The following is a 22715-nucleotide window of genomic DNA, read 5'->3' as shown; positions in this document are numbered from 1 at the left end:
ATCCATCCTGTAAACCTCTCAAGGTTTCTCTTACTTCTCTAGCTTCATCCTGTGGTGGACTATTTTCCTTTCTATCACCCATACCTGCAACCTGTCCAGTATCAATAGATGATGACCCCTCGTGAGTACAAATCAATCCAGATAATGCTTTTCCTTAAGGTACTTGGGGAGGTTGCCAAGTTTTTCAAGATTCCCTCTGATAATATCTTCTTTCCCTGTCGCTTGGTTGCATTAACAATCTGATTTAAACCCTAAAGATGGCAGGAAACTGCTATTATACCACTGTAAAGACACAAAGTCCTCTTTGTCGACGATACTCAAATTCTTGGATGAAAACTACTAAAGTTTTGTTTTGGTTCTCTGAATTTTTGAACTTTTTTGTGTTTTTGATGAATATATGCTTTTTGGAGATTTTTTGTGAATAGTGATGCCAGGCATGAAAATTAACAAGAAATAGCATACAACTAGAGGAAAGTAATAAATGCAGCAACTAAAAAGAATTTATTCAATGACCTTTTTTCAAAGCTTCAAATGCTACATGCATAACTAGAACAATAATGTTTAATGACGGAAATTCTGGAAATTTAAAGCAATTAATAAACAGTACAGCCAGCAATAATGATTGACTCTTCCCCTATAATATCCGCTGGAAAGCACCTTGGGACCCTAGCTGCCAATAATGAGAATGATGCCAATGCCAAACACCAGGCGATTCTGGCTGAGATGTCTTACTCCCCAGGTGGAATAAGGGTACGGCTGGCTGTAGTCAAATGGTACGGTCAGGTACAGCAATGGTACGGCCTCTAGAAAATATGTGAATGTAATGTCCCCAACTCGGATATGGTCTAATTTAACCATAATCAACCTATTTTCAAAGTACTAATGACTTAAACTAACTTGTTTAAGAGTCAAGTCTATCTTACACGAGTCAAATCTGTGATATTTGATCTTCTTTAGTCTATCAAGTACTTGCTAGCTTACCATATTAAACAATCAATCTTGTTCTGATTCATTTATAAATCATTTACGTATTTATTATTATTATTATTCGTATGAATTATTATGTAATATTATTGAGTAATTTCTAAAGTATTATGTTAACCATAATTATTATATTAATATCTATTATAATCAATATCTATATTTACAATCATTATGTTACTCCTTATTCTGATAGAGTATATATATATAAACAAACGAATTAAATAATATTACTAATTATTTATGGATTTGCTAGTATCCTTTTATATAATCTACTAATACTACTACCATTTAAAACAATCCTAATTGGTAATATGTTTAGGGGGCTGGTATTGTGTAATGTCCCCAACTCCGTAATCTAAAGAGACATATAAAAAGTGGATTTCAACAATTTATTTTGAGTACGAATAATTTATTTATAATGTAATTAACCAAATTCGTTTAAAGACACTTATCATCAATAAGTCAATTCCCATATTTAATTCCTAAGTAGATTGAGAGGATTAGCTACCATAGGATGCCCGTAGCGCTTATCAGGCCCAAGGGCGGAACACTCCCCCTTGGCCCTACTGTCAGAAGCCCTTTGTCAACTGCAGTGGGTGGCCTACCTGGCAGAGGCCTAGTTCCTGCTATCTCTGTTGCCTAATTCCTCATCTACCCCACTAGGTTTGGATATGCAATTGCTTTATTCATAATTTTGGTAGTAACGCATATCATACCTATTAGTCCCTAATTGTATAATGTTGTTTATTCCTTAAATAGGAGTTGTAGTTTATTAATCAATTTATTTATTAACTTATTTATTAACTTGTTTGTTTATGAGAGTTTATTCACATTGCACAATCATATATATATATATACTTACTTTGATCTTTATTATATTAGCATCTAATATTTGTATACCATTTATATACTATATACTGAATTAATAAACTATATACATTTGCTTAGTATTTAACTTCCTATCTGCCTAAGTTTCCTTTTACTTATTAACTTCTACTGCAAAAAAATGAAAACTTAGCGGGTTGTGACTCTTACCTGATTCTTTCGCCGTTATCCCGCGCTAAATCCTTGTCCATCTCCTTCTGTTCGCTATTTCCTGTGCCTTTTTTTTCTTCCGTGTCTCGTCCGTGCCCTTCCTCCCTTTCGGCTCGCATCCTTATACCCGTGGGGGGAGGCGCTTGGAGGGGGATACCTCCACGGGTGTGACTGCTTGGTGAGCGGTGGTGACTGCTCCTTGTTCCAGACGCTACCCTTCGTGGACGCCTTGTTAATAAACGCCGTTTTATGATGCGTTCCTCCTTTAGTGTGGGTTTAATCACAAACTTGTAAATGTATTTGCTTTAAGATTATGTGCGTTAGAATTTCATTAATATCGTATGGTGCTTTTAAGAGATTATTTGCATAATACTTTATAAAGTATTTCTTGGGGGATTGAACTTTAATATTTTATGTTTGTCTAATTATATATATTATATAATATTATATTAATATGATAATTTATTTTTGTTTGTATTGTATTGTGTTAATATATTATGATAACGCTCATTTAATATTTAACATTAATTAATTAAAAATATGATCAATAGATATATATTAAAAAAAAAAAAGGAGTTATCATTAATTAAGTTACAATAGTATTGAAAAATGGAAATGTTTTATTACAAAAATGTGGGATCATGACAGTCCTCCCCACTCAAAATTGCTTGTCCTCAAGCAATCTGGGATTAAGATGATTAATGGTCTCATCTCCCTCCCATGTGGCATCTTCTCTAGGAAGGTTCTTCCATTTGACTAAGTATTCTGTTATGGTCCTCCTTCTTAATTCTCTTTCTCGCTTATCAAGGATGAGCTCAGGTTCTAAAATCAACTTCCCCTCATTATCAATTGGTGGTAGCTCAGTACATGGCGAAATGTGTAGTCCCAAAACCTTTTTTAGTCGGGATACATGAAATACATTGTGTATTTTACTGTGGTCTGGTAGCTCCAATTCATAGGCCACTTCACCTATCCTTCTCAAAATTTTATAAGGACCATAGAATCGTGGTTTCAATTTCTCAGCTCCACTAATTTTAATGGATGACTGCTTATAAGGTTGGAGTCTTAAAAATACCAAGTCTCCTACTTCAAAAGATCTCTCAATTCTTTTTTTGTCCGCATACAGTTTCTGTTGGTTTTGTGCTTGGTGAAGATTATCTTTAAGGGTATTCATGATATCTGTGTTTTGCTGGAGGAAATCTTTTGCACCTGGTACATGACTTTCTGAGCGGATGAGATCCCCAAAGGATGTTGCTTCGTACCCATAGAGAGCCTTAAAGGGACTCATTTTAATTGACATATGATGGGTTGTGTTGTAACAATACTCTCCAAGATGAAGCCATTTTACCCAAGCATTTTGTTGACCTGAAACATAATTCCTTAGATAACCTTCTATCCATTTGTTTACGATTTCTGTTTGCCCATCGGTTTGTGGGTGATAACTGGTACTGGGTGTTAACTCTGTCCCGGCTAGTTTGAATAGTTCTTGCCAAAATATGCTAAGAAATCGTCTATCTTTGTCACTCACAATATTCTTGGGTAAGCCGTGTAGCTTGAATATTTCCTTAAAGAAAATGTCGGCCACTTGTGATGCTTCGAAATTTGAAGGAATGGCCATAAAATGAGCATATTTCGTTAATCTGTCCACTACTACAAAAATGCATTCTTTATTCTGAACCTTTGGGAGTCCTGTTATGAAGTCCATGGATATACTCTCCCATTTTTGATTTGGGATGGGTAGTGGTTGGAGTAATCCTGAGGGAAAAGTGTGTTCTTCTTTATTTCTTTGACACACCATGCATTCTTGGGTATGCCTCAATACATCTTCCTTCAGCCCCTTCCATGAAAATCTTTCTCTGATCTGTTTGTAGGTCTTATAATACCCTTGATGACCTGCTAAAGGAATGTCATGATAAGTCCTTATAATGTCTTCTTTCATTTTTGACCCTGATGGAACATAGATTCTGTTTTTGTAGAGGGTGAGGTCATCAATTACCCGATAGTTTTCATCTGTTTCTTTCCCATCTAGAATGTTGCTAGAGAATTTGTCTTTGGCATATTCGGTACTTAAAGCTGCCTTCCAATCTATAGATAGGACTGATAAAGACCCCAAGTAGGGTTTCCTTGAGAGGGCATCTGCCACAACATTATATTTCCCTTTCGTATATTCTATGTCGAAATTATATGCCTAAAGTTTACTCACCCATTTCTGTTGTCTATCATTCAAATCTTTTTGATTGAGAAAGAACTTCAAGCTGTTATGATCAGTTTTAACTATAAACTTTCCACAGATCAGGTATTGTCTGAACTTTTCTAATGCATGCATAATGGCTAGCATTTCTTTATCATAAACTGAATAGGTTCTTTCTGTGTCTCCAAGTTTCCTGCTTTCAAAGGCTATGGGATGTTTCTTTTGCATTAAGACAGCTCCGATGCCTTCTCCTGAGGCATCACAATAAAGCTCAAAAGGTGCTGAAAAGTCCGGAATTGCTAGGACGGGACAAGAGCTCATTACCTCCTTAAGTTTTTCAAATGCGGATTGGGCTTCATCTGACCATAAGAATGCTCCCTTCTTAGTCAAATTGGTTAAGGGAGAAGTTAGCTTTGAAAATCCTTTAACAAATCTTCTATAGTAACTGCATAAACCTAGGAAACCTCTGAGATGAGTGAGGGTTCGGGGTTGTGGCCAATTTTTGATGGCTTCAATTTTTTCTTCATCCACCTTAACTCCATGGGTACTGATCTTATGACCAAGATACAAAATTTCTTCCATCCCAAACTCACATTTTGACATTTTGGCAAAAAGAGAATGTTGTTCAAGTAGGCCCAGTATTTCATCTATATGTCTTAAGTGTGCTTCCCAAGTTTTGCTGTAAATCAATATGTCATCAAAAAATACTAATAGGAACTTCCTTAACTGTCCCCTGAAGATGTGGTTCATGCATGACTGGAAGGTGGCAGGGGCATTTGTCAGGCCAAATGGAAGGACCAAAAACTCAAAGTGACCATAGTGGCATCGGAAAGCTGTTTTGGGAACATCTTCCTTCCTCAATCTTATCTGATGGTATCTCGATCTCAAATCTATTTTTGAAAAGTATACTGCTCCATGTAATTCATCTATAAGTTCGTCCACCCTAGGGATGGGGTATCGGTTTTTTATAGTCTTCTTATTGAGTGCTCTATAATCAATGCACATCCGCATGGTCCCATCCTTCTTTTTTACCAGTACAACGGAGGAGGTGAAAGGACTGGAGCTAGGTTGAATGTGTCCCATTTCTAGAAGCTCTTTGATAGCTTTCTCAATTTCTTCCTTATAGCCCCTTGGATGGCGATAAGGGGTGGTGATTACTGGTTTTGCACCTTCTTCAAGTTCAATAGTGTGTTCAAACCCTCTCTTGGGTGGCAGTCCTTTTGGGATGTCTTCAAACACTTTTTTATGTTTTTTAATAATGGGTTTAATATCAACATGAATGGCTTCCCCTTGGTTTGAATTTTGGTCTAGTATCATGCATTGGGCAGCCCATTCTCCTTGACTACGTCTAAAAATTCTTTCCATTCTTTTGGAGGTTACCATTCTGGTTGTGCCATCATGCAACCCTTTGATTAACACTTCCTGTCCATTTTGAGTGAAACATAGTTCCAATTTGGGGTGATCGAGATAGAATCTTCCCAAGGAATGTATCCAAGGAATTCCTAGGATTACATCTGAATCCCCTAACTGGACCACATAGAAATCTTCTTTGGTAGGGTATTTCCCTAATGTTATGCTCAATTGAAGGATTTTTTGGTTACATGAGGAAGTGGATCCATTGGCAAGGGCTACTTGGAAACCCTTAAACTCTTGTGTTGTCAGCTTCAATCTCTTAACTAAGCTTTTGTCAATAAAGTTGTGGGTAGCCCCGCTATCCAGTAGTGCAATTACTCTCTGCCCTTTGATCGCACTTTTGATTCTAAAGGGATGGTGTTTTGAGGCTACGGAAATTGCTGCTAATGATACTTGCACCTCTTCGGTAATTTTTCCTCTTTTGCTTGGGGTTCATTGAATTCTTCCTCTTCATCACTAGATAAGGCTTCCAAGTTGTGGGCTTGGCTCTTTCTCCCACATATGTGACCCGGTTGCCACTTTTCTTTGCACTTAAAACATAGATTTTTTTTCTTAAGCATATCTCTTTCATTTCCTTCTTTGCAACTGTGACCATATTCCCATTTCTCATGACAATGGTAACATACGTTCTTTCTCTTAAGCTCTTCCCTTTCTTTAAAGGTGTTTCCCTTCCTAGGCCATTCTTTAATATGTGTATTTTTAGTGAATGTTTTGGAGGGTTTCTCCCAAGTTGAAGTGTCTTCTAGGCCCAAAGCTTTGTCTATGGCGTTGTCTAGGGTAGTGGGTTTTAATGCTCTCATTAATCCTTTAATGGAGTCTTTGAGTCCCTCCACAAAAATATAGGTGAGCCTGTCCTCATCCACTCTTGAGACCCTTACAGAAATTTTTTGAAATTCAGTGATGTATTCTTCCACTGTTCCCCTTTGTCTTAAGAGGGTTAATTCTTTGAAATCTTTTTGTGGGTGTTTCCTCTCAAATCTCTTAATGAGTTTCTGAGTGAACTCGTCATATGTTGTTATACCATCATGACCTTGTGTGAGGGTGCCATGATACCACCACTCATGGGCTAAACCTTCTAGGTGTAAAATGGCAAATTGGACTGCATCGTCTTCTGTCATGGGGCTGAGATTTAAATATGTATTTAGTTTTTGTGTCCATGCTTGAGCTGATATTTTTCCGGAGCCATCAAAGTTAGGTATTGATAGTTTATTCGCTTTGTGTTTTAGATCTCTGCTGATTGGTTTTCTCCTAGGGGTCTCATTTTTCTTTGCTTCACAAAACTCCTTAAAAGATACAACCTCTCTTACTTCTGGTCCTAATCCAGCGTAGGCCACGGCCATTTCTTCTGTGTTATTCAAGGAGGAGTTGTTTGTTTCTTCTCTATTATTTCCTTCTCTAGGTAGGAAATTGGGTTTTTGAATCCTGGAGCTAGAGGATGTATTATGAGTGTTCTCCGAATGATTTGAGTTTTCTTCCCTGCCATTGGAATGATTCCTAAGAGTATTCATGCTGGTATTCATATCTTGTAAGGCTTGAAGTAAAGCCTGACTCGTTTTTTCATTTTGCTCTATTAGAGCTTGAGTTTTTCTATCATTGTTTTCCATAAATGTTCTAAGTTCATTTTCCAATGGTTCACCCATGTGGTTACTACTTCCTCTAGTTCTCCTTTGATAAGTTTGCATTAACAGCCCTTAACAGGATGGCAGAATCGTGGCTCTGATACCAATTGTAATGTCCCCAACTCCGTAATCTAAAGAGACATATAAAAAGTGGATTTCAACAATTTATTTTGAGTACGAATAATTTATTTATAATGTAATTAACCAAATTCGTTTAAAGACACTTATTATCAATAAGTCAATTCCCATATTTAATTCCTAAGGAGATTGAGAGGATTAGCTACCATAGGATGCCCGTAGCGCTTATCAGGCCCAAGGGCGGAACACTCCCCCTTGGCCCTACTGTCAGAAGCCCTTTGTCAACTGCAGTGGGTGGCCTACCTGGCAGAGGCCTAGTTCCTTCTATCCCTGTTGCCTAATTCCTCATCCACCCCACTAGGTTTGGATATGCAATTGCTTTATTCATAATTTTGGTAGTAACGCATATCATACCTATTAGTCCCTAATTGTATAATGTTGTTTATTCCTTAAATAGGAGTTGTAGTTTATTAATCAATTTATTTATTAACTTATTTATTAACTTGTTTGTTTATGAGAGTTTATTCACATTGCACAATCATATATATATATATATATATATATATATATATATATATACTTACTTTGATCTTTATTATATTAGCATCTAATATTTGTATACCATTTATATACTATATACTGAATTAATAAACTATATACATTTGCTTAGTATTTAACTTCCTATCTGCCTGAGTTTCCTTTTACTTATTAACTTCTACTGCAAAAAATGAAAACTTAGCGGGTCGTGACTCTTACCTGATTCTTTCGTTGTTATCCCGTGCTAAATCCTTGTCCGTCTCCTTCTGTTCGCTATTTCCTGTGCCTTTTTTTTCTTCCGTGTCTCGTCCGTGCCCTTCCTCCCTTTCGGCTCGCATCCTTATACCCGTGGGGGGAGGCGCTTGGAGGGGATACCTCCACGGGCGTGACTGCTTGGTGAGCGGTGGTGACTGCTCCCTGTTCCAGACGCTACCCTTCGTGGACGCCTTGTTAATAAACGCCGTTTTATGATGCGTTCCTCCTTTAGTGTGGGTTTAATCACAAACTTGTAAATGTTTTTGCTTTAAGATTATGTGTGATAGAATTTCATTAATATCGTATGGTGCTTTTAAGAGATTATTTGCATAATACTTTATAAAGTATTTCTTGGGGGATTGAACTTTAATATTTTATGTTTGTCTAATTATATATATTATATAATATTATATTAATATGATAATTTATTTTTGTTTGTGTTGTATTATGTGTTAATATATTATGATAAAGCTCATTTAATATTTAACATTAATTAATTAAAAATATGATGAATAGATATATATTAAAAAAAAATAAGGAGTTATCATTAATTAAGTTACAATAGTATTGAAAAATGGAAATGTTTTATTACAAAAATGTGGGATCATGACATATTGGCAGACAGATTTGATGCATGTCAGATCTAGTCTGCCATTGTCATGATACTTATATCCTTATTAAATATATTGCACTCTATGTTAATATTTTCCTTAATATTAAATTCTGCATAGAAACATTATTGGACTTCATAAAGTAGAGATACATGTTAAGCACATCCCATGAATGCCACCAAGAACAAGATGTTACTGCCTGTAACTTAATAACAGTTCTGATCTGAACTGATCGATCCCGCTGGATACTAATATCTCATATGTCATCCGTCCCCCCCTTGAATCATTTATATTCATCCTTTTAAATGCTTTATGGACGGAATAGTTGTATCTCTTCTTGGGAATGGACATACCCTTCCCTTAATCGTGTCTCTTCATGAACAACTGTTGCTATCCTAATCGCTGCCTTTTGTTAATTGTTGCCTTAACATAAGCCTCTCTCTTTTTATTATTAATCTCCCTCCTTAAATAGACATTGCACCTTTAATAGGTCACGATAAGAGGCATGGTGAAGACATTCCCTTTCTCATAACTCCTGCTAATAATTAATCATGATTAGTATTTACTTTTGACGCCACCAATCATTACTAATGCAGTTTGTGTCCTCTCTTAAGATCGCGAATATGTTAGGATATCCATAGCTTGTTCTATATGATTTTATTGATGAATGATGGCCACAATTATAGCTACAATCCCATCTTTCTTATGTATTGTAATCCATATTCAATTCGTTCTTCCCTCCTAATTGTTCTCTTATGATAGTCTTGGCTCTATTAATCTGCAATACATTTGACGAACACCTTCTTTATCGGTCCTTCATATGCTGTGATACTATCGGGTGATTATTTGCTAATGTGTATACGATTCCGAGGTTATGGATGCCACACCAGAACTTCCTCCTGATCGCTGTCTTACTATATTTAATGTCTTAATCTCTTGTCATTTACACAGTGTTGCTTTCAATTGTGATCGATTGTCTATTCATAATATTATTAATTTAATATTACTAATAAATAAATAAATAATAAATTATGTTTCATGTAAATAGTAAATAATAATAAGAATAAAATAATAAATTAATAAATAAATAATTATATTTATAATATTATTAATTGAATAATTTGTTGATAATTATTATATTAATTAATAATAGTTATTTTATTAGGATATGTATAAAGATCAAGGAGGGACATGACAGTGAATGTCGATCTCAGATGCTGCTATGAAAACTTGATTATCTCCCACTTTGAATCAACTTCAACCCCCTTAATTCAATACGCTGATTTTGCACAAATACAACCTTTGATTGAAGCTCTCCTATATGCCACTTTCAATGGATATTTCACCACCTTAGAATGGCTGCAACACTAAAGAATTGACGCTCTCCAATGTTTGGTAGAAGACATAATGAAAGAATTGATTCCCAAGGCAAAATATATATAACTCTAGGAAGAGGATGATTTCCTCCAAAAAAACATATTAATGAGCATTTAAAAGTTTTTAACTTTGCAATTCAATATTTAATATCTCATCACCATTGGATAGGTGCCCACACTTAATTAAATATTATGGCCCCCCTTTTAATGATGACTTGACCTCTTCATTTAAAGTGCAATTATAACATTATTTTATAATGTGCCTTAAATGATTAATTATTAATAATAATTAAAATAACATAATTCCATGAATACTCATTATTTCTCAATTTCGTTTGAATTAGGGGGTCAACCATTGAATCCACTGTGCATTCATCTGCCTTACTAAAAATAGTAAGGGTCCCTTTCAATCATCCCCAGACTTACTATAAATAGTAAGTATGAGAAACTGAGCCCTGAAACCCATACAAATGCCAAGTTTGAAACTACTGAGCTCTGGAGTAGGAAAATAACCCATTCACTGACTAAGTCTCTACCACAAAGGACCCTCTATCCAAACCCATTAGCCTACGAGGGTCAACTGATAGGCTAATCCTGTTGAAAACTGAAGTCTAACAAGGAGGGGACATCACATCCACCATGGTTCCTTCATGGAGGCATTTTCCTCACTTTTTTCACAGACCCACAACCATAGTCTTATCTGAACTGCCTCATGTTTGGCGATCTATTTAGACAGTCATGAACTTCTGCTCAAATACCACTTGATTAAGGATATTCGCCTTACAAATCCAAACACACAACAACATAGAAATAAACAAAAAATACAAGAAAGAAATACGTACTTTCTATTATCTTAATGAAATGAATTTACAAGTTTCAGAAATTTTTTAGTCTACAACTACATGGGCTTTTTAATTACAAAAATCTGCAAGTCTGAACTACAATCTACACTCTGAACTGTCTATGTATCCTCTGTTTTCCTTCTTTATCCTAGAAAGTGTAACTGCCCTAGAATGTTCTAGAAAGAGTAACTCCCATTTTGGGCATTAGAAGTCCAACCGTTCATTTTCCTGCTCAAGAAGATATTTTATTGGACGTTGGAAATTTGGATTTTGGCAACACAACTTCCACAAGCCATAACTTTCAATGTGACCATTGGAGTTTCAATTGTTATATATCGTTGGAAATCTGGTGAAGAGATCTACAATGCTGAATCATGCTGACATAGACTTTGCCCAACTTTCAGACCCATAAAAGGCTTCTAAGGCCCTCAAAATTGCATTTGAAGCCGTATTGGAGAAATTTCCCAAAACAAAGACTTTAATATCTTTCGAATGCCAAAGGATATTGAGATGATTATTTCACCGTTCACTTTGTATTTTAGTTTCGTGCCATGGGGTAAGTTTTCAGGTTCATACATGCAAAAACGCCAACTTACCAAAAATAGTAACCTTGCCAATTTTCAGCCCTTATTGAAACATTAATGATTAAACAATATTTTTGGATGATGCAAGATTGCTCTTACACCTTGGATGCTTCTGCATCAATTGATATGCATTTTCTTATAAATACATTTATTTCATTACTACTTGATCTATGAATTACTTACAAGAAAGTAAGTCTGAAATACTTAATCTAGCAAGAGTTATTTACTAACATTACTAATGTGTTTTTTTCCAATGAAATATACTAAGCTAAACTATAGATGTAATGTAAAATCCCTACAAGAAGAAAATGCATTAGAATCTAGAAGTTTGTCAAGCTTCACTCATACTTAGCTAAAATTTAAAAGTCACCAAGTCATAGTCAAATATTTATTGTTTTATTATAAAATGGGAAGCCAGTAGGGATGAAAGAAGATAGGTGATAGTATTTCGAAGGAAATAAACTTGACAGGCTTTTGACACAAGGAAAAGATCTGATTGTTGATCGTATTTGATCCAACCACTATCACATATCTTGGAATCTGATGTGGAATTTTTACTTGAACCCCAATGAAGAAATTGCTAAGTATTCAAAAGAAGAGGTAGGCCTTACTAACGAATAGTTGGTGAAAGTTGAGGCTGGACACCATTCTGAAAGGTATGGGAACATCAAAGCATTATTGGTCAAGATAGGTCCAACGCTAGTTGCAGCCTCCAAAAGATGTATTATGAATAACTAAAGAAAGGGAAGCTTTCAAAATAGTTGGGCCCTGTCTAGCTACACAACATTAATAAGAGAGTGCCAAATCCTTTTGAAAGACAGGCCTCCTACCAAAATCTACCTAGCAAATAGTTGGAGCTTTTTGCTTTGGCAATCTATTTGATAGGTGTCAACATTCAAAGAACTGTTCTTTTGTAGCATCGAAAAGTAGACTTTTTAGATAATGACCTGTTGTGAAATTCACCAGTAGAACCTATTGATTTGCTTCCAAAACAAGTCAAGAAGCAAATCCCAATTGTCTTTGCACCATCTTGTGTCATGATAAAAAATAATTGAGGGAAGAGGAGGAACAAATATTGCAGAAAGTGGGTAATGCGATCAATGGAACATGACAAAATGGCAAGTTGCAAGAACATGCCATAGAGACAATCACGACTTGTTGAACCCATGATGATGGTTAGATAAAGTATCAAAGCAAGCAAGGCCGTCCATTAACATCAAATCATTTGGGCACATATTGGTAGTAGAGAAGTGCAGAGGATCATTCATTGAGATTTTGAATAGCACAAATAGTGTTCTAGCTATGAATATGATTGTTGAGGTGACATGTAACATTTTTTGGCTGCTGATCATACTGCTCAGTATTATAGCAATTTATTCCTACTCTTAGTTTTGATTTTTGTAAGCATTTGAAGCGTTCAATGCTGACACTGTTTATGCTTATCTTAATATTTGAATTATGTAATGTCCTGTTCCTAAGCATTGACAACTTGGTGACTGTTAGCCTATTTAGCGGGTTCTTGTAGGCCAATCTGGTTGGGTTAGGGAAGTCCTTGGGACTTGGAGACCTTAAATTTCAGCTTACTTGGTATTTACGAGTGTTGATTTGAGCTCAGTTTGGTAAGAGATGCATTATGACACTTTCCAGGGCAGCTTGAGACAATTAGGCCATTATTACTATTTTTAGTAAGTCACCTTCTTAGCACCAACTTGGTCCCTCAGCATCAGTTTCACTTAGGCATGCACAGTTAATGGATTTAATGATTACTTGGTGATATTTGGTGATTAGGGGAATTATTTTTAAGTAATGTTAATGTTATAAGTTGAATTAAATATTTAACTTAACATATTTTAAAAATATCCATGTGACTTTATGAAGTGGCATCTAGGGGACAGAAGAAGACGTTTTAAAAGATAAATTAAAGTTTCTTTAAAAAGGGGACACGTACATGGGAGACATAAGAGATTTAAAAAAAAATTAAAATAAATGTGTTTCCCCCCAAAATGGGTGTGGGATTTTGGAGGTGATAAAAGATCCGTCTGCCCCACAATGAAATCCATGGAATATCCACCCAAGTTGTGTTTGGAATAGGAAAGGGTTGTAGTGGTCCTTATAGTTTGTCTATCTCCCCTTTGTTGCATAGAAACAGTTCACACTTGGCCACAATTTTTTTGACATCCTGCTTAAGTCTGTCCCAATCAAAATCTTGCTTGATTTGCTCATATGTCTTTAAGAACCCCCAATGACCTACTATGGTGGATGAATGAAGTTCCATGAGCAATTGATGCTTAAGGTTGGGAGTTGTTTTGTAAATAAATGTAGTCGTGGTATTTCAGCACTTGCCCTAACTACTTAAACGGTTAAACCCCAACAATGATTGAGGATCAGCTTCCAATTCTAGATAAACTACGTCCATCCAGATGCTCACTAGAACTGAGAGAGAACAATGAATCATCCTCCTTTTATTTACATGAAAGTACATTAGTCACCCCATTTTCTTTTCCTTCATTATGAATGGTCTCATAATCAAAGCTAGCATTGTAATCATCCACTTCTTTTGTTTAGAGGACACCCCTTGCTGCAAGATATATGTAATGTCCCCACTTTGAAATATAATTTAATAATAATAATAAAATTAAAATACAAAAGAACAAAAATAAAAATTAAATTAAAATATAAAAGAACAATTAAAATTTGATTAAAGTTAATGAATGGTAAAAATACATGAAATGATAAGCTGTGACTCCCCCAAATATGATGTATGAAAGGGAGAGGAGAACTCATTTGAAGGGGGGATAATTTGGGAATCAGAAGTGCAGATCTGATTGTGAAAGGTCGTGTCCCTTTCAAAGAGCAGAAATAATGAAGCGTTGCACTCTTTCAAATGGTGCTAATGGTGAAGGGTGTGTCTCTTGCAAAAAGGGCATACATGATGAAGAGGTGTGATCTCTCCCTCACATTGAGAGATATAAAGGAAAGGAATCAAAAGCATCCAGTGACATCACCATGGATCTGATCAGATCAGAACTGTTATTAAGTTACAGGCAGTAACATCCTCGTTTTTGGTGTTATGCATGGGGATGTGCAGTAACAGCCTGATAATGTTCTTATGCAGAATTTAATAGTAATATTAATATAGACTGCAATATGTACGACAGATACTTAATTTCATATACATTCATCGTACAACAAGATATTGACATATTTACAGTCCTAAGCTCTTAACCAGTTCTAGTTCCTTTTTCTTGAGGAGTGGTCTAATGCTGTTAGGGAGAGGCGGAGTAAAACCATCTCATGATAGATGAGCCCCAAGGGTGAAAGAACTGGGCTATGGGCCCCAAGGGTGAATGGACTGAGGTTCCGGTAATCTGGGCTGTATCAGGGAGATGGTATCATCGCGCCTTAGACCAGAAAGTCTCCCATCTAGGATTAGAAATTAGAAGGGGATTAAGATTAGGCCAGAACAAGGACAATGCCTAACTGTACTATGAGCAACCCTAGTCATTAATTTGCAATTACTATATCATGGTAGGTAGTAATGTATGTTTCCCTTTGGGAATTGACAACCTATAAATAGGGGACATTACAATATATTTAAGGCCACCATGATTGACTTTGACCTGGAGTTGTAGCTCAATAGATAAGGACACCAACAAAAACCAAGAGGGATTCTAGCATTGGTCAAACTTGTAACTCCTCATTAACAACCTGTAATGTCCCCTTTTTAGCAGTTATCTGGTGATTTGTCGTTATCCCTTTTTGTCATGGTCCCGGGGGCTAACCAAGACTTTGCAAGGATCTGCGATGGATTTGGCCTAGGCAAATTTTAGTTTCGGGCCAAACAGAGTTGATTTCATAGGGTTTCCAAGAACTTACTATTTATATTAAGTCAGTTTGGGCACAGTGTCGGGTAAATTATGGTGCGATTTTGATCAACTTTTTTTGGTGAATTTTTTATGAAGGAATTAATTATTCAGGGAAAAATCAAAAGTTTCTAAAGTTAAATTTAATTATTTAAATTAAGGGGTTATTTAATGCTGAAGCTAATGTTTAAAAAAATAAATATTAAATGTACCCCTTCTTTTGGAGACATAAGGGGATAATAATATTTTTTTCTACTTTTCCTTTATCCCACATTGATGGTGCTTTGGAATGTGTGCCCAAAAGAAGCAATAAATAAGTGCATTTAATGAAGTTTGAGGTATCTTGGGAATTTGGAGATCTTGGAAATTGTGAAACTGAGTTTCTGGAGAAAATCTAGAAATCTCTGGCTTTTGGGGACGAACACCCTCATCAGCAGCGTCTCTTACGTTTGTGAAAGACCAAATCTGGGAGACTAGTTCTTAATGGAAGGATGAATTGGGGCAACTGAAGTAATTGACAACGATATGCACAGCAAGGTGAGTTCAGAATAACCATTGCCATAGTGTATCTTCAGTTTAGCAACTAGAGTAATTGGAGAAGCTCTCGAACCCAGCAGCATTTGGCTTCTAGGCGCAAACAAGAACAGACACAGTATAATCGATACCAGCTCACAGCAACTCCTGCATCTGGAGTTAACAGCACTCAACATAGTAAAAAGGTATTGTGCAGGTAACAAGAGAATGATAGTTGGGAACGTGATTTATTCTTAGTGTCCAGATGGGTATCGTGGCAGCTACAGTACTGGTGGTGATCGTATTTGCTGCATATCCTCAACCAGTCGCAGCATTGAACCTGTGCGAGCTTACAGAAGCGATTTGAGGGTGTATCAATCTCATCAATCCTGTGCATGGTAAGAGGAAGAGCAGTTTGGGCGTAAAAGCCTTCAGCAATATTCAGTCAGCATAACACGAAATGCAGTATTGAAGGTTGAAATTACTGAGTGTGGGCAAATGTCACATTCCCTTCCCTGTGCGTATTATAGCAACCGTGCACAAGTTTAGTATCAACGTGGTAGGTCACAGACATTAAATGGTGTTAGTTTTAAGCAATCAGAAGTTAATCTTAAATAATCAGGTTATAACAGAACAGTAACAGCAATGAAAACACAAGACAAGACACACCAATACCCTAGGAAAACCTCCCTCTTGGAGATGAAAAACCCATCCACAAAGTACAATATGTATTATCTCAAATGTAGGCAATTACAAGGCAAGTGAAGTTATCTCAGACTGCTGTCCAATCAGCAAGTTAGCAGATCTGAATTTCTCTTTATATAACAATGAAGATTGCAGCCCTTATCAGCAGCAGATGACTAAGGAAGATCAGCATCAAATTCGCACAAGGCGAGTCTTCATTAACTTCGCAAGATGATCTTGATAGCATCACCTAACAGCCAGCCTTAATAACTTCACGCAGTAGATGAGAAGCAAGTTCGCCCAAGAGAGAGAGAGATCACCAATATTGGAGAGCAGATTACATGTGATGAAGAAGATAATGAATTCAATTGCTGTTGGTTTTATATCCAACCTTTGGCGCCAATTACCCCAAGTCGGCTTGCTTATATATTTATTTAAATTGCATTATTTTACAAGTTACATTTACTTGCCTCCACGTTACATGTTTGGGTTCAGCCCAAAATTGCATTTGCTTGCCTCCACGTTACATGTTTGGGTCCAGCCCAAGAATACATTTATTCGTCTCCACGCTACATGATTGGGTTCAGCCCAAAGATAATTCGAATTACATGAGAGATAATACATTTGTCTTTGACAACATTAAAGTGCAATAGTCAAGTATCCGAGCTAGCTATTATTTCAACAAATGGAACTATCAAAAACTCAATGAAGGTTTCTGGCTGACAAGGAGGAATCGGCTACTGTGCAAGGAGTCCATATTCTGTTCTCAGCAGCATCTCAAAATCAGGTTTTCTTATCATTTGCTGTACAATGTTAATTTCTGATTGTGTCCAGTAATGGCCAAATAATGTAAGAGGGAAGAATCATGACTGCTGTAGGACGTTAGTATTGTAACATTGAAAAATTGGTGGTGACCATGTATGTTTATAGTTTGGAGAATAGTATGCTGGAAGTTTTGGTTATGACTGTTCATGAAGAAAGTTTTCAATATGGTGATTGTTTAATCTGAAAATAATTTATTGGCTTATATGTATTTATATATTTGTGTGCTGGATTGTTATGCAAGTTCAACAAAAAAAACAAAAAAAACGCACCAGGTATCAGCTAAACAAAGACCAGACCTTTAATGATTGACAGCCAACTGTTTGACAAAATTACCACAGCAAGTTGACAAGACATAATTAGGATAGAGGGTAGTCCACTACACAACCTTAAATATGGTGCCCAAATAATGGAGTCTTCTTTTCTCAAATGTAACTCCCGTCCAGCTGAAAATAGCTAAGTTGGGTGCCCTTCTCCAACATTCATCATTAAATGGGATTAAATGCACTTACATGCAAATAGAGAGCTCAAATCACACGGTGGACTTTGACTAGTCAAATTTCATTCCCCTTACCATTAACTTGTCTAGGACATGTCATAGATTCTCTTGTAGGCAGTGATGGCTAGCATAAGAAACCCTCTTCATGAATAGATGTCATAAACAAGCCAAGTGTCAAGAGGATCCTCTAAGTCCCCCCATCAAGCGTGACATCCGAATGAAAGGAAAAATGAATTTTGATTGCAAGGATTACCAAGGAACCCGAGGATGGCACCTACACACACAAATCAATATTAAACACAAAATTTTTGGTGGCACTGATAGCTCATCTTTGTGATGCTCCTACATCACATGAACAATCATCTGGGCTTGAGAAACAATAAGTGTGGATATGTCCGACCTTCTAACATGAATTCAAGGGAAATTCTTTGCCATTTAAGGGAATTCTACACTGATTTTTCCTCCTAAAGTAGATTGCGCCACACACATGTTAGGTTGGGACTCCCAACAATGACACCCACACATCTAGTGAGATCACATCTACCAGCACTTCATCCTTGAACTTGGAATTTATCCAAAATATCAACTTACATTGACTTTTTACTGAGATGTCTACTCATTATTTCATCCATTCAAACCAACACAGTTGAGGATGATCCATGGTCTTCAGTCTAAGCTGACCAACCAGCTTTTTGGAGATAAGATTTTCCTGTAAACATTTATCAAATAATGCATCTATTTTGTTGCCCTTAAAATTAATCTTGTTTTGGAATAATTTAGTGAGTGCTTTCTCTTCTTGGAAATCTTCAGCCTCTACCCACACTCCCTTATACACTGGTACAAGATAAACTTTGATATACCTCAGAGCTACAATAAATCTCCTTTCCTTTGCTCAATGTGGCATTTTTTTTTATCATTTTTACCTCTTCCTCTATGATGGTGCAAATTTGGGCTTTAATTTCCAAAATCATTCATTTGAGTGATTGTCCTTAGAATGATAATAATTAAATTTCCTCTGGGAAAGCCCGAAATAGTTTAATTTCTTACATTAGCTGTTTCTCTCTCATGCTAACATGTGCTTCCCAGTATTGAGAACAATATAAATAGGTTTTTGCCTTGTTCTGCTCTGATTTTAATCCCATTGTAATAATAAATTAGTGATTGGGATTCCTTTTCCATTGGTTGTGAATTTAATTTTTATATTATCTAACAGTTGAATGAAATCAACTCTCTTTTTTCTTGTTCGGTGGGACTTTGTTTTACGGTTGTGGGTTGCATTGTAATTAGTTCCCGTTGTAGTTTGTTTATAATTTCTAGTTCAAGGCAGTGAAGGATTTATCATGAAAATTCCATGGAAAAACACTTATCAATTTTTAAGTTGATGAAATGTTAAACTTCTTTTGTTCAATTCACTGTTTAGATCTACATAACAAATTTGATTTTTAATTGTTCCAATTATGAAATGAGTAAAACTTATGTTTAATTCAAAATCGTGAGTTTTTCCCTAGTTGATTGCTTTTTTAATATATTTTTGGGGTGTGGATGTGAAGATATGTTTCTTGCATTGGATAAGGACATGAATGGGACATTGAGCAAGCAAGAACTTCGGGATTATGCTGATGGCTCCCTCACTGATATCTTTATTGAACGTGGTAAGCTTTCTGGTTTCTTAACACAAGAATTTTTTCCTTCTCTCCAATTATATGATCTCAAAATTGCCACATTTTTCTGGCTCCTAAACTCAGAATGAATCCAATAAACTTGATGCTATTGCTAGTCTCGTGAAATATCTGTATTCATTGCTGTTGTACGGCCTATTAAAAACTGGGCATGAGGTTGCTTGTAGAAGATTGCTGATAATCACATACACTCATCTCTCCAATTTCTAATCTAGAAAGTTGACAAAAATCACTGCTATGTATTGAGTTAAATCCTTGCATTCCTCATTGTGACAATGGTTATTGTATTTAGTCGGGAAATATGCAAGCCACCTTGGCTATTATAACTCAATGCAATAACATGGAAATTCTATTTTGACTACTTGATAGTTGATAGATTCCTTGCTAGAATGTTAGTCATATGACTAAGAACTTCATTTCATAATTTGCTAGAACAAAATCAACTTGTTTATATGTAATAGTATCAGTTAGAAAGCCAGGATTATGAAGAACTCATTAGTATTACGACTGTAATTTCATTTTCAAATGCCAATATCCATCTCAATACTAATCTGAGCTGACTTGTTGGAAGAGGGATTATATGATCTTATATACAATGTTTGATTTGAAGGCACAGTCACCTTTTACGTTTCTAAAATTGACTAGAAAGACAATATTCAATGCACATCTTGTTGTTAGATGGCTTTCGATAGTATTTTCTGTAAGCATAAACTGACCAGTTAAGAAAAAGAAATGAAGACGTACTTCATTGAAGGTAAGTAACTTTTTAAGTTTTTTCAGATGTATTCAGATGAGAGCTGCTTTGAAAAATTCATAGAGACGTTATTCTGTTTATCTTTTAGTTGTGCTTTAAATTTGATGAACATTTTTTAAAGTTGCATGGCACGGTTTAAAATTATTACATGCAGTTCTATGTAATGTATTCCCCAACAGAAGAATTTCTGATTGTACAACTGTGGGTATGCAGTATTTGATGAGCACATCCGTTGTGGTAAAAGTGGTGGAGGAAATGGTCGTGAAATGGATTTTGAGAGCTTTCTTGACTTTGTTTTGGCTTTGGAAAATAAAGATACACCCGAGGGCTTGACATATCTCTTTCATTGCCTTGATCTCAATGGAAGAGGATTCCTCACAACGGCAGATATTCATACCCTTTTTAGGTAAACCGATGAATGATTTCAGCTTTTTATTTCTTTGCATTCCTGATCTTATCTGCTTCTTTGATGTATGCGTTGAACTTTGAGGATAGAGGAATGAGCTGTTGGAATAACTGGAGGGCTACTTCTGAATTTTTGAGGATGACACTACCTTTTGAAAGCACCAAGAGGGAGTTTAGTAAATTTTTTTCATCTAACTTCAAGTACTATCATCAAAGGGCCTAGCCTCTCGAAGATGCTAGATTTTTCTTCAATTTAATTTATAATTTTCTTATAAACCAATATGGCACATGATATGACATTATTTGTTGTTGGATGTTTTAGGCTTCCACAGTTATAACATTAGAATAGGATTAGAATTTTTTTGTTTATGCTATCTTCGTATGTTTTTTTTGGTATGTGTTCCAAAAAGCAATGTAATCTGCAATACATATTTGCTTTTAGATTGTATTCTTTATGGTACTTTTGATACCATAGTTTTTAACTCGCACACTTGACTTTCGTATTATACAGTCATGTCTCATTTGGTTATTTCCATTCCAGGGATGTGCATCAGAAATGGATCGAAGGTGGAAATTATGATCTCTGTATAGAAGATGTTAGGGATGAGATCTGGGATATGGTCAAGCCGTGCGATCCTCTGAAGATCACTCTTACAGATTTGCTTTCATGCAAACAAGGGGGCACTGTAGCTAGCATGCTAATAGATGTCCGTGGCTTCTGGGCTCATGACAATCGTGAAAGTCTTTTACAGGAGGAAGAGGAAGTAGAGGAAGAATGAAATTTTCTTTAATTCTATTGAGTGGTTGTCTTTGGTATCACCATGCCTCTTGATATTAGAATATAATCTGGAGTCCTTACTGTCACTAGACGTGGCTATTAACTGTGCAATGCTGCAATTGGTTGGGAATGCAAATGAATGTGCACAAGGACAAAGGCCTCTTTTAATGTTATGAATCTTGCACTTTTGTCATTTCTTGTTTGGAATCGTGTCATATCCACGTATTCCTTCCTAATATTGAATAGATTATATCCAAGAATAGAATATCCATGAGACTAACATTCTGTGTTCTTACAAATCGTTGCAATTAATATTATTTCTGGGTTCATGGGGGCATGTTACTTGGACCTACTAATCAGATGATATGTAACTAAATACACATTCGAGAGTATTTCCTTGCCCTGGAAAGCCTAGACCTGTGATTTCTCCTCGAGTGTTGTATAGTAGCATTTCATTATTTCACATATATGTATTAATTTACAGCTGATGTTATATTTGTTTCTTTGGTTTAATTATTGTTGTAAATCAATGTTAATAAATTTTATTAATTAAATATTGTGTTGCACAATGTGATTTACTATGTTTTAACTTTTATTTAATAAATGCACTAATAATTTATTTTAATTAAATAAATTACTTTTGAAGTACATTTAATATTGCATAAGAACTTTATAGTAAATTCTTAAATACTAAACCACTTGGTGTTGCACAATGTCAGTTTGGTGCAGGAGCACCAACTTGGCATTTATTTTGGTCTAAGTGCGACTTAGGAGTTTTAGGGGGTTTTTGATTTATTTTGGTCTAAGTGCGACTTAGGAGTTTTAGGGGGTTTTTGATTTATTTTGGTTTGAATAAAGGTCCTTGGTGACCGTTTTGTATTTCTTCAATTATATATTCCTTGTAGGGTCGGTTTTGTGTCAATGGTAATAAAATGGGAAAAGATGCTTAAACGGTGGTAATTGGAACACCAACAGTCATTGACTGTTATGATTGTTGGTATCCAGATTTTTTATGTTTTATATGCCTCGAAAAACTATGAGGTAGGAGTTGTTGAAGGTTACATTGTTGTTGAAAGATTGAAGGGAGAACGAATGGAAACTATTCATTTTTTGCTGCTAAAACTGTTTCTTTTTGTTTTATTTTCTTTGGTTTGCACGACCTATATGGTCTGTTACTGATCTGAATTTTAGAT

At 35.7% G+C, this 22715-nt stretch overlaps 1 protein-coding gene across 1 annotated transcript in view; it reads left to right on the top strand.

The window, feature by feature from the left end:
• LOC131078085 (probable serine/threonine-protein phosphatase 2A regulatory subunit B'' subunit TON2) overlaps positions 1-22023 on the top strand; it is a 245253-nt gene extending 223230 nt beyond the window's left edge. The window contains exons 11-13 of the mRNA XM_058015728.2: positions 19457-19558; positions 20553-20745; positions 21286-22023. Coding sequence (XP_057871711.1) covers positions 19457-19558; positions 20553-20745; positions 21286-21523 — 533 coding nt within the window. The 3' untranslated portion in view covers positions 21524-22023. The remainder of the gene's footprint in view (positions 1-19456; positions 19559-20552; positions 20746-21285) is intronic.
• Positions 22024-22715: the final 692 nt, after the last annotated feature.

This window comes from Cryptomeria japonica, chromosome 9 (assembly GCF_030272615.1).
Source record: "Cryptomeria japonica chromosome 9, Sugi_1.0, whole genome shotgun sequence".
NCBI classification, from domain to species: domain Eukaryota; kingdom Viridiplantae; phylum Streptophyta; class Pinopsida; order Cupressales; family Cupressaceae; genus Cryptomeria; species Cryptomeria japonica.
This window is presented reverse-complemented; position numbering and strand designations above follow the sequence as displayed.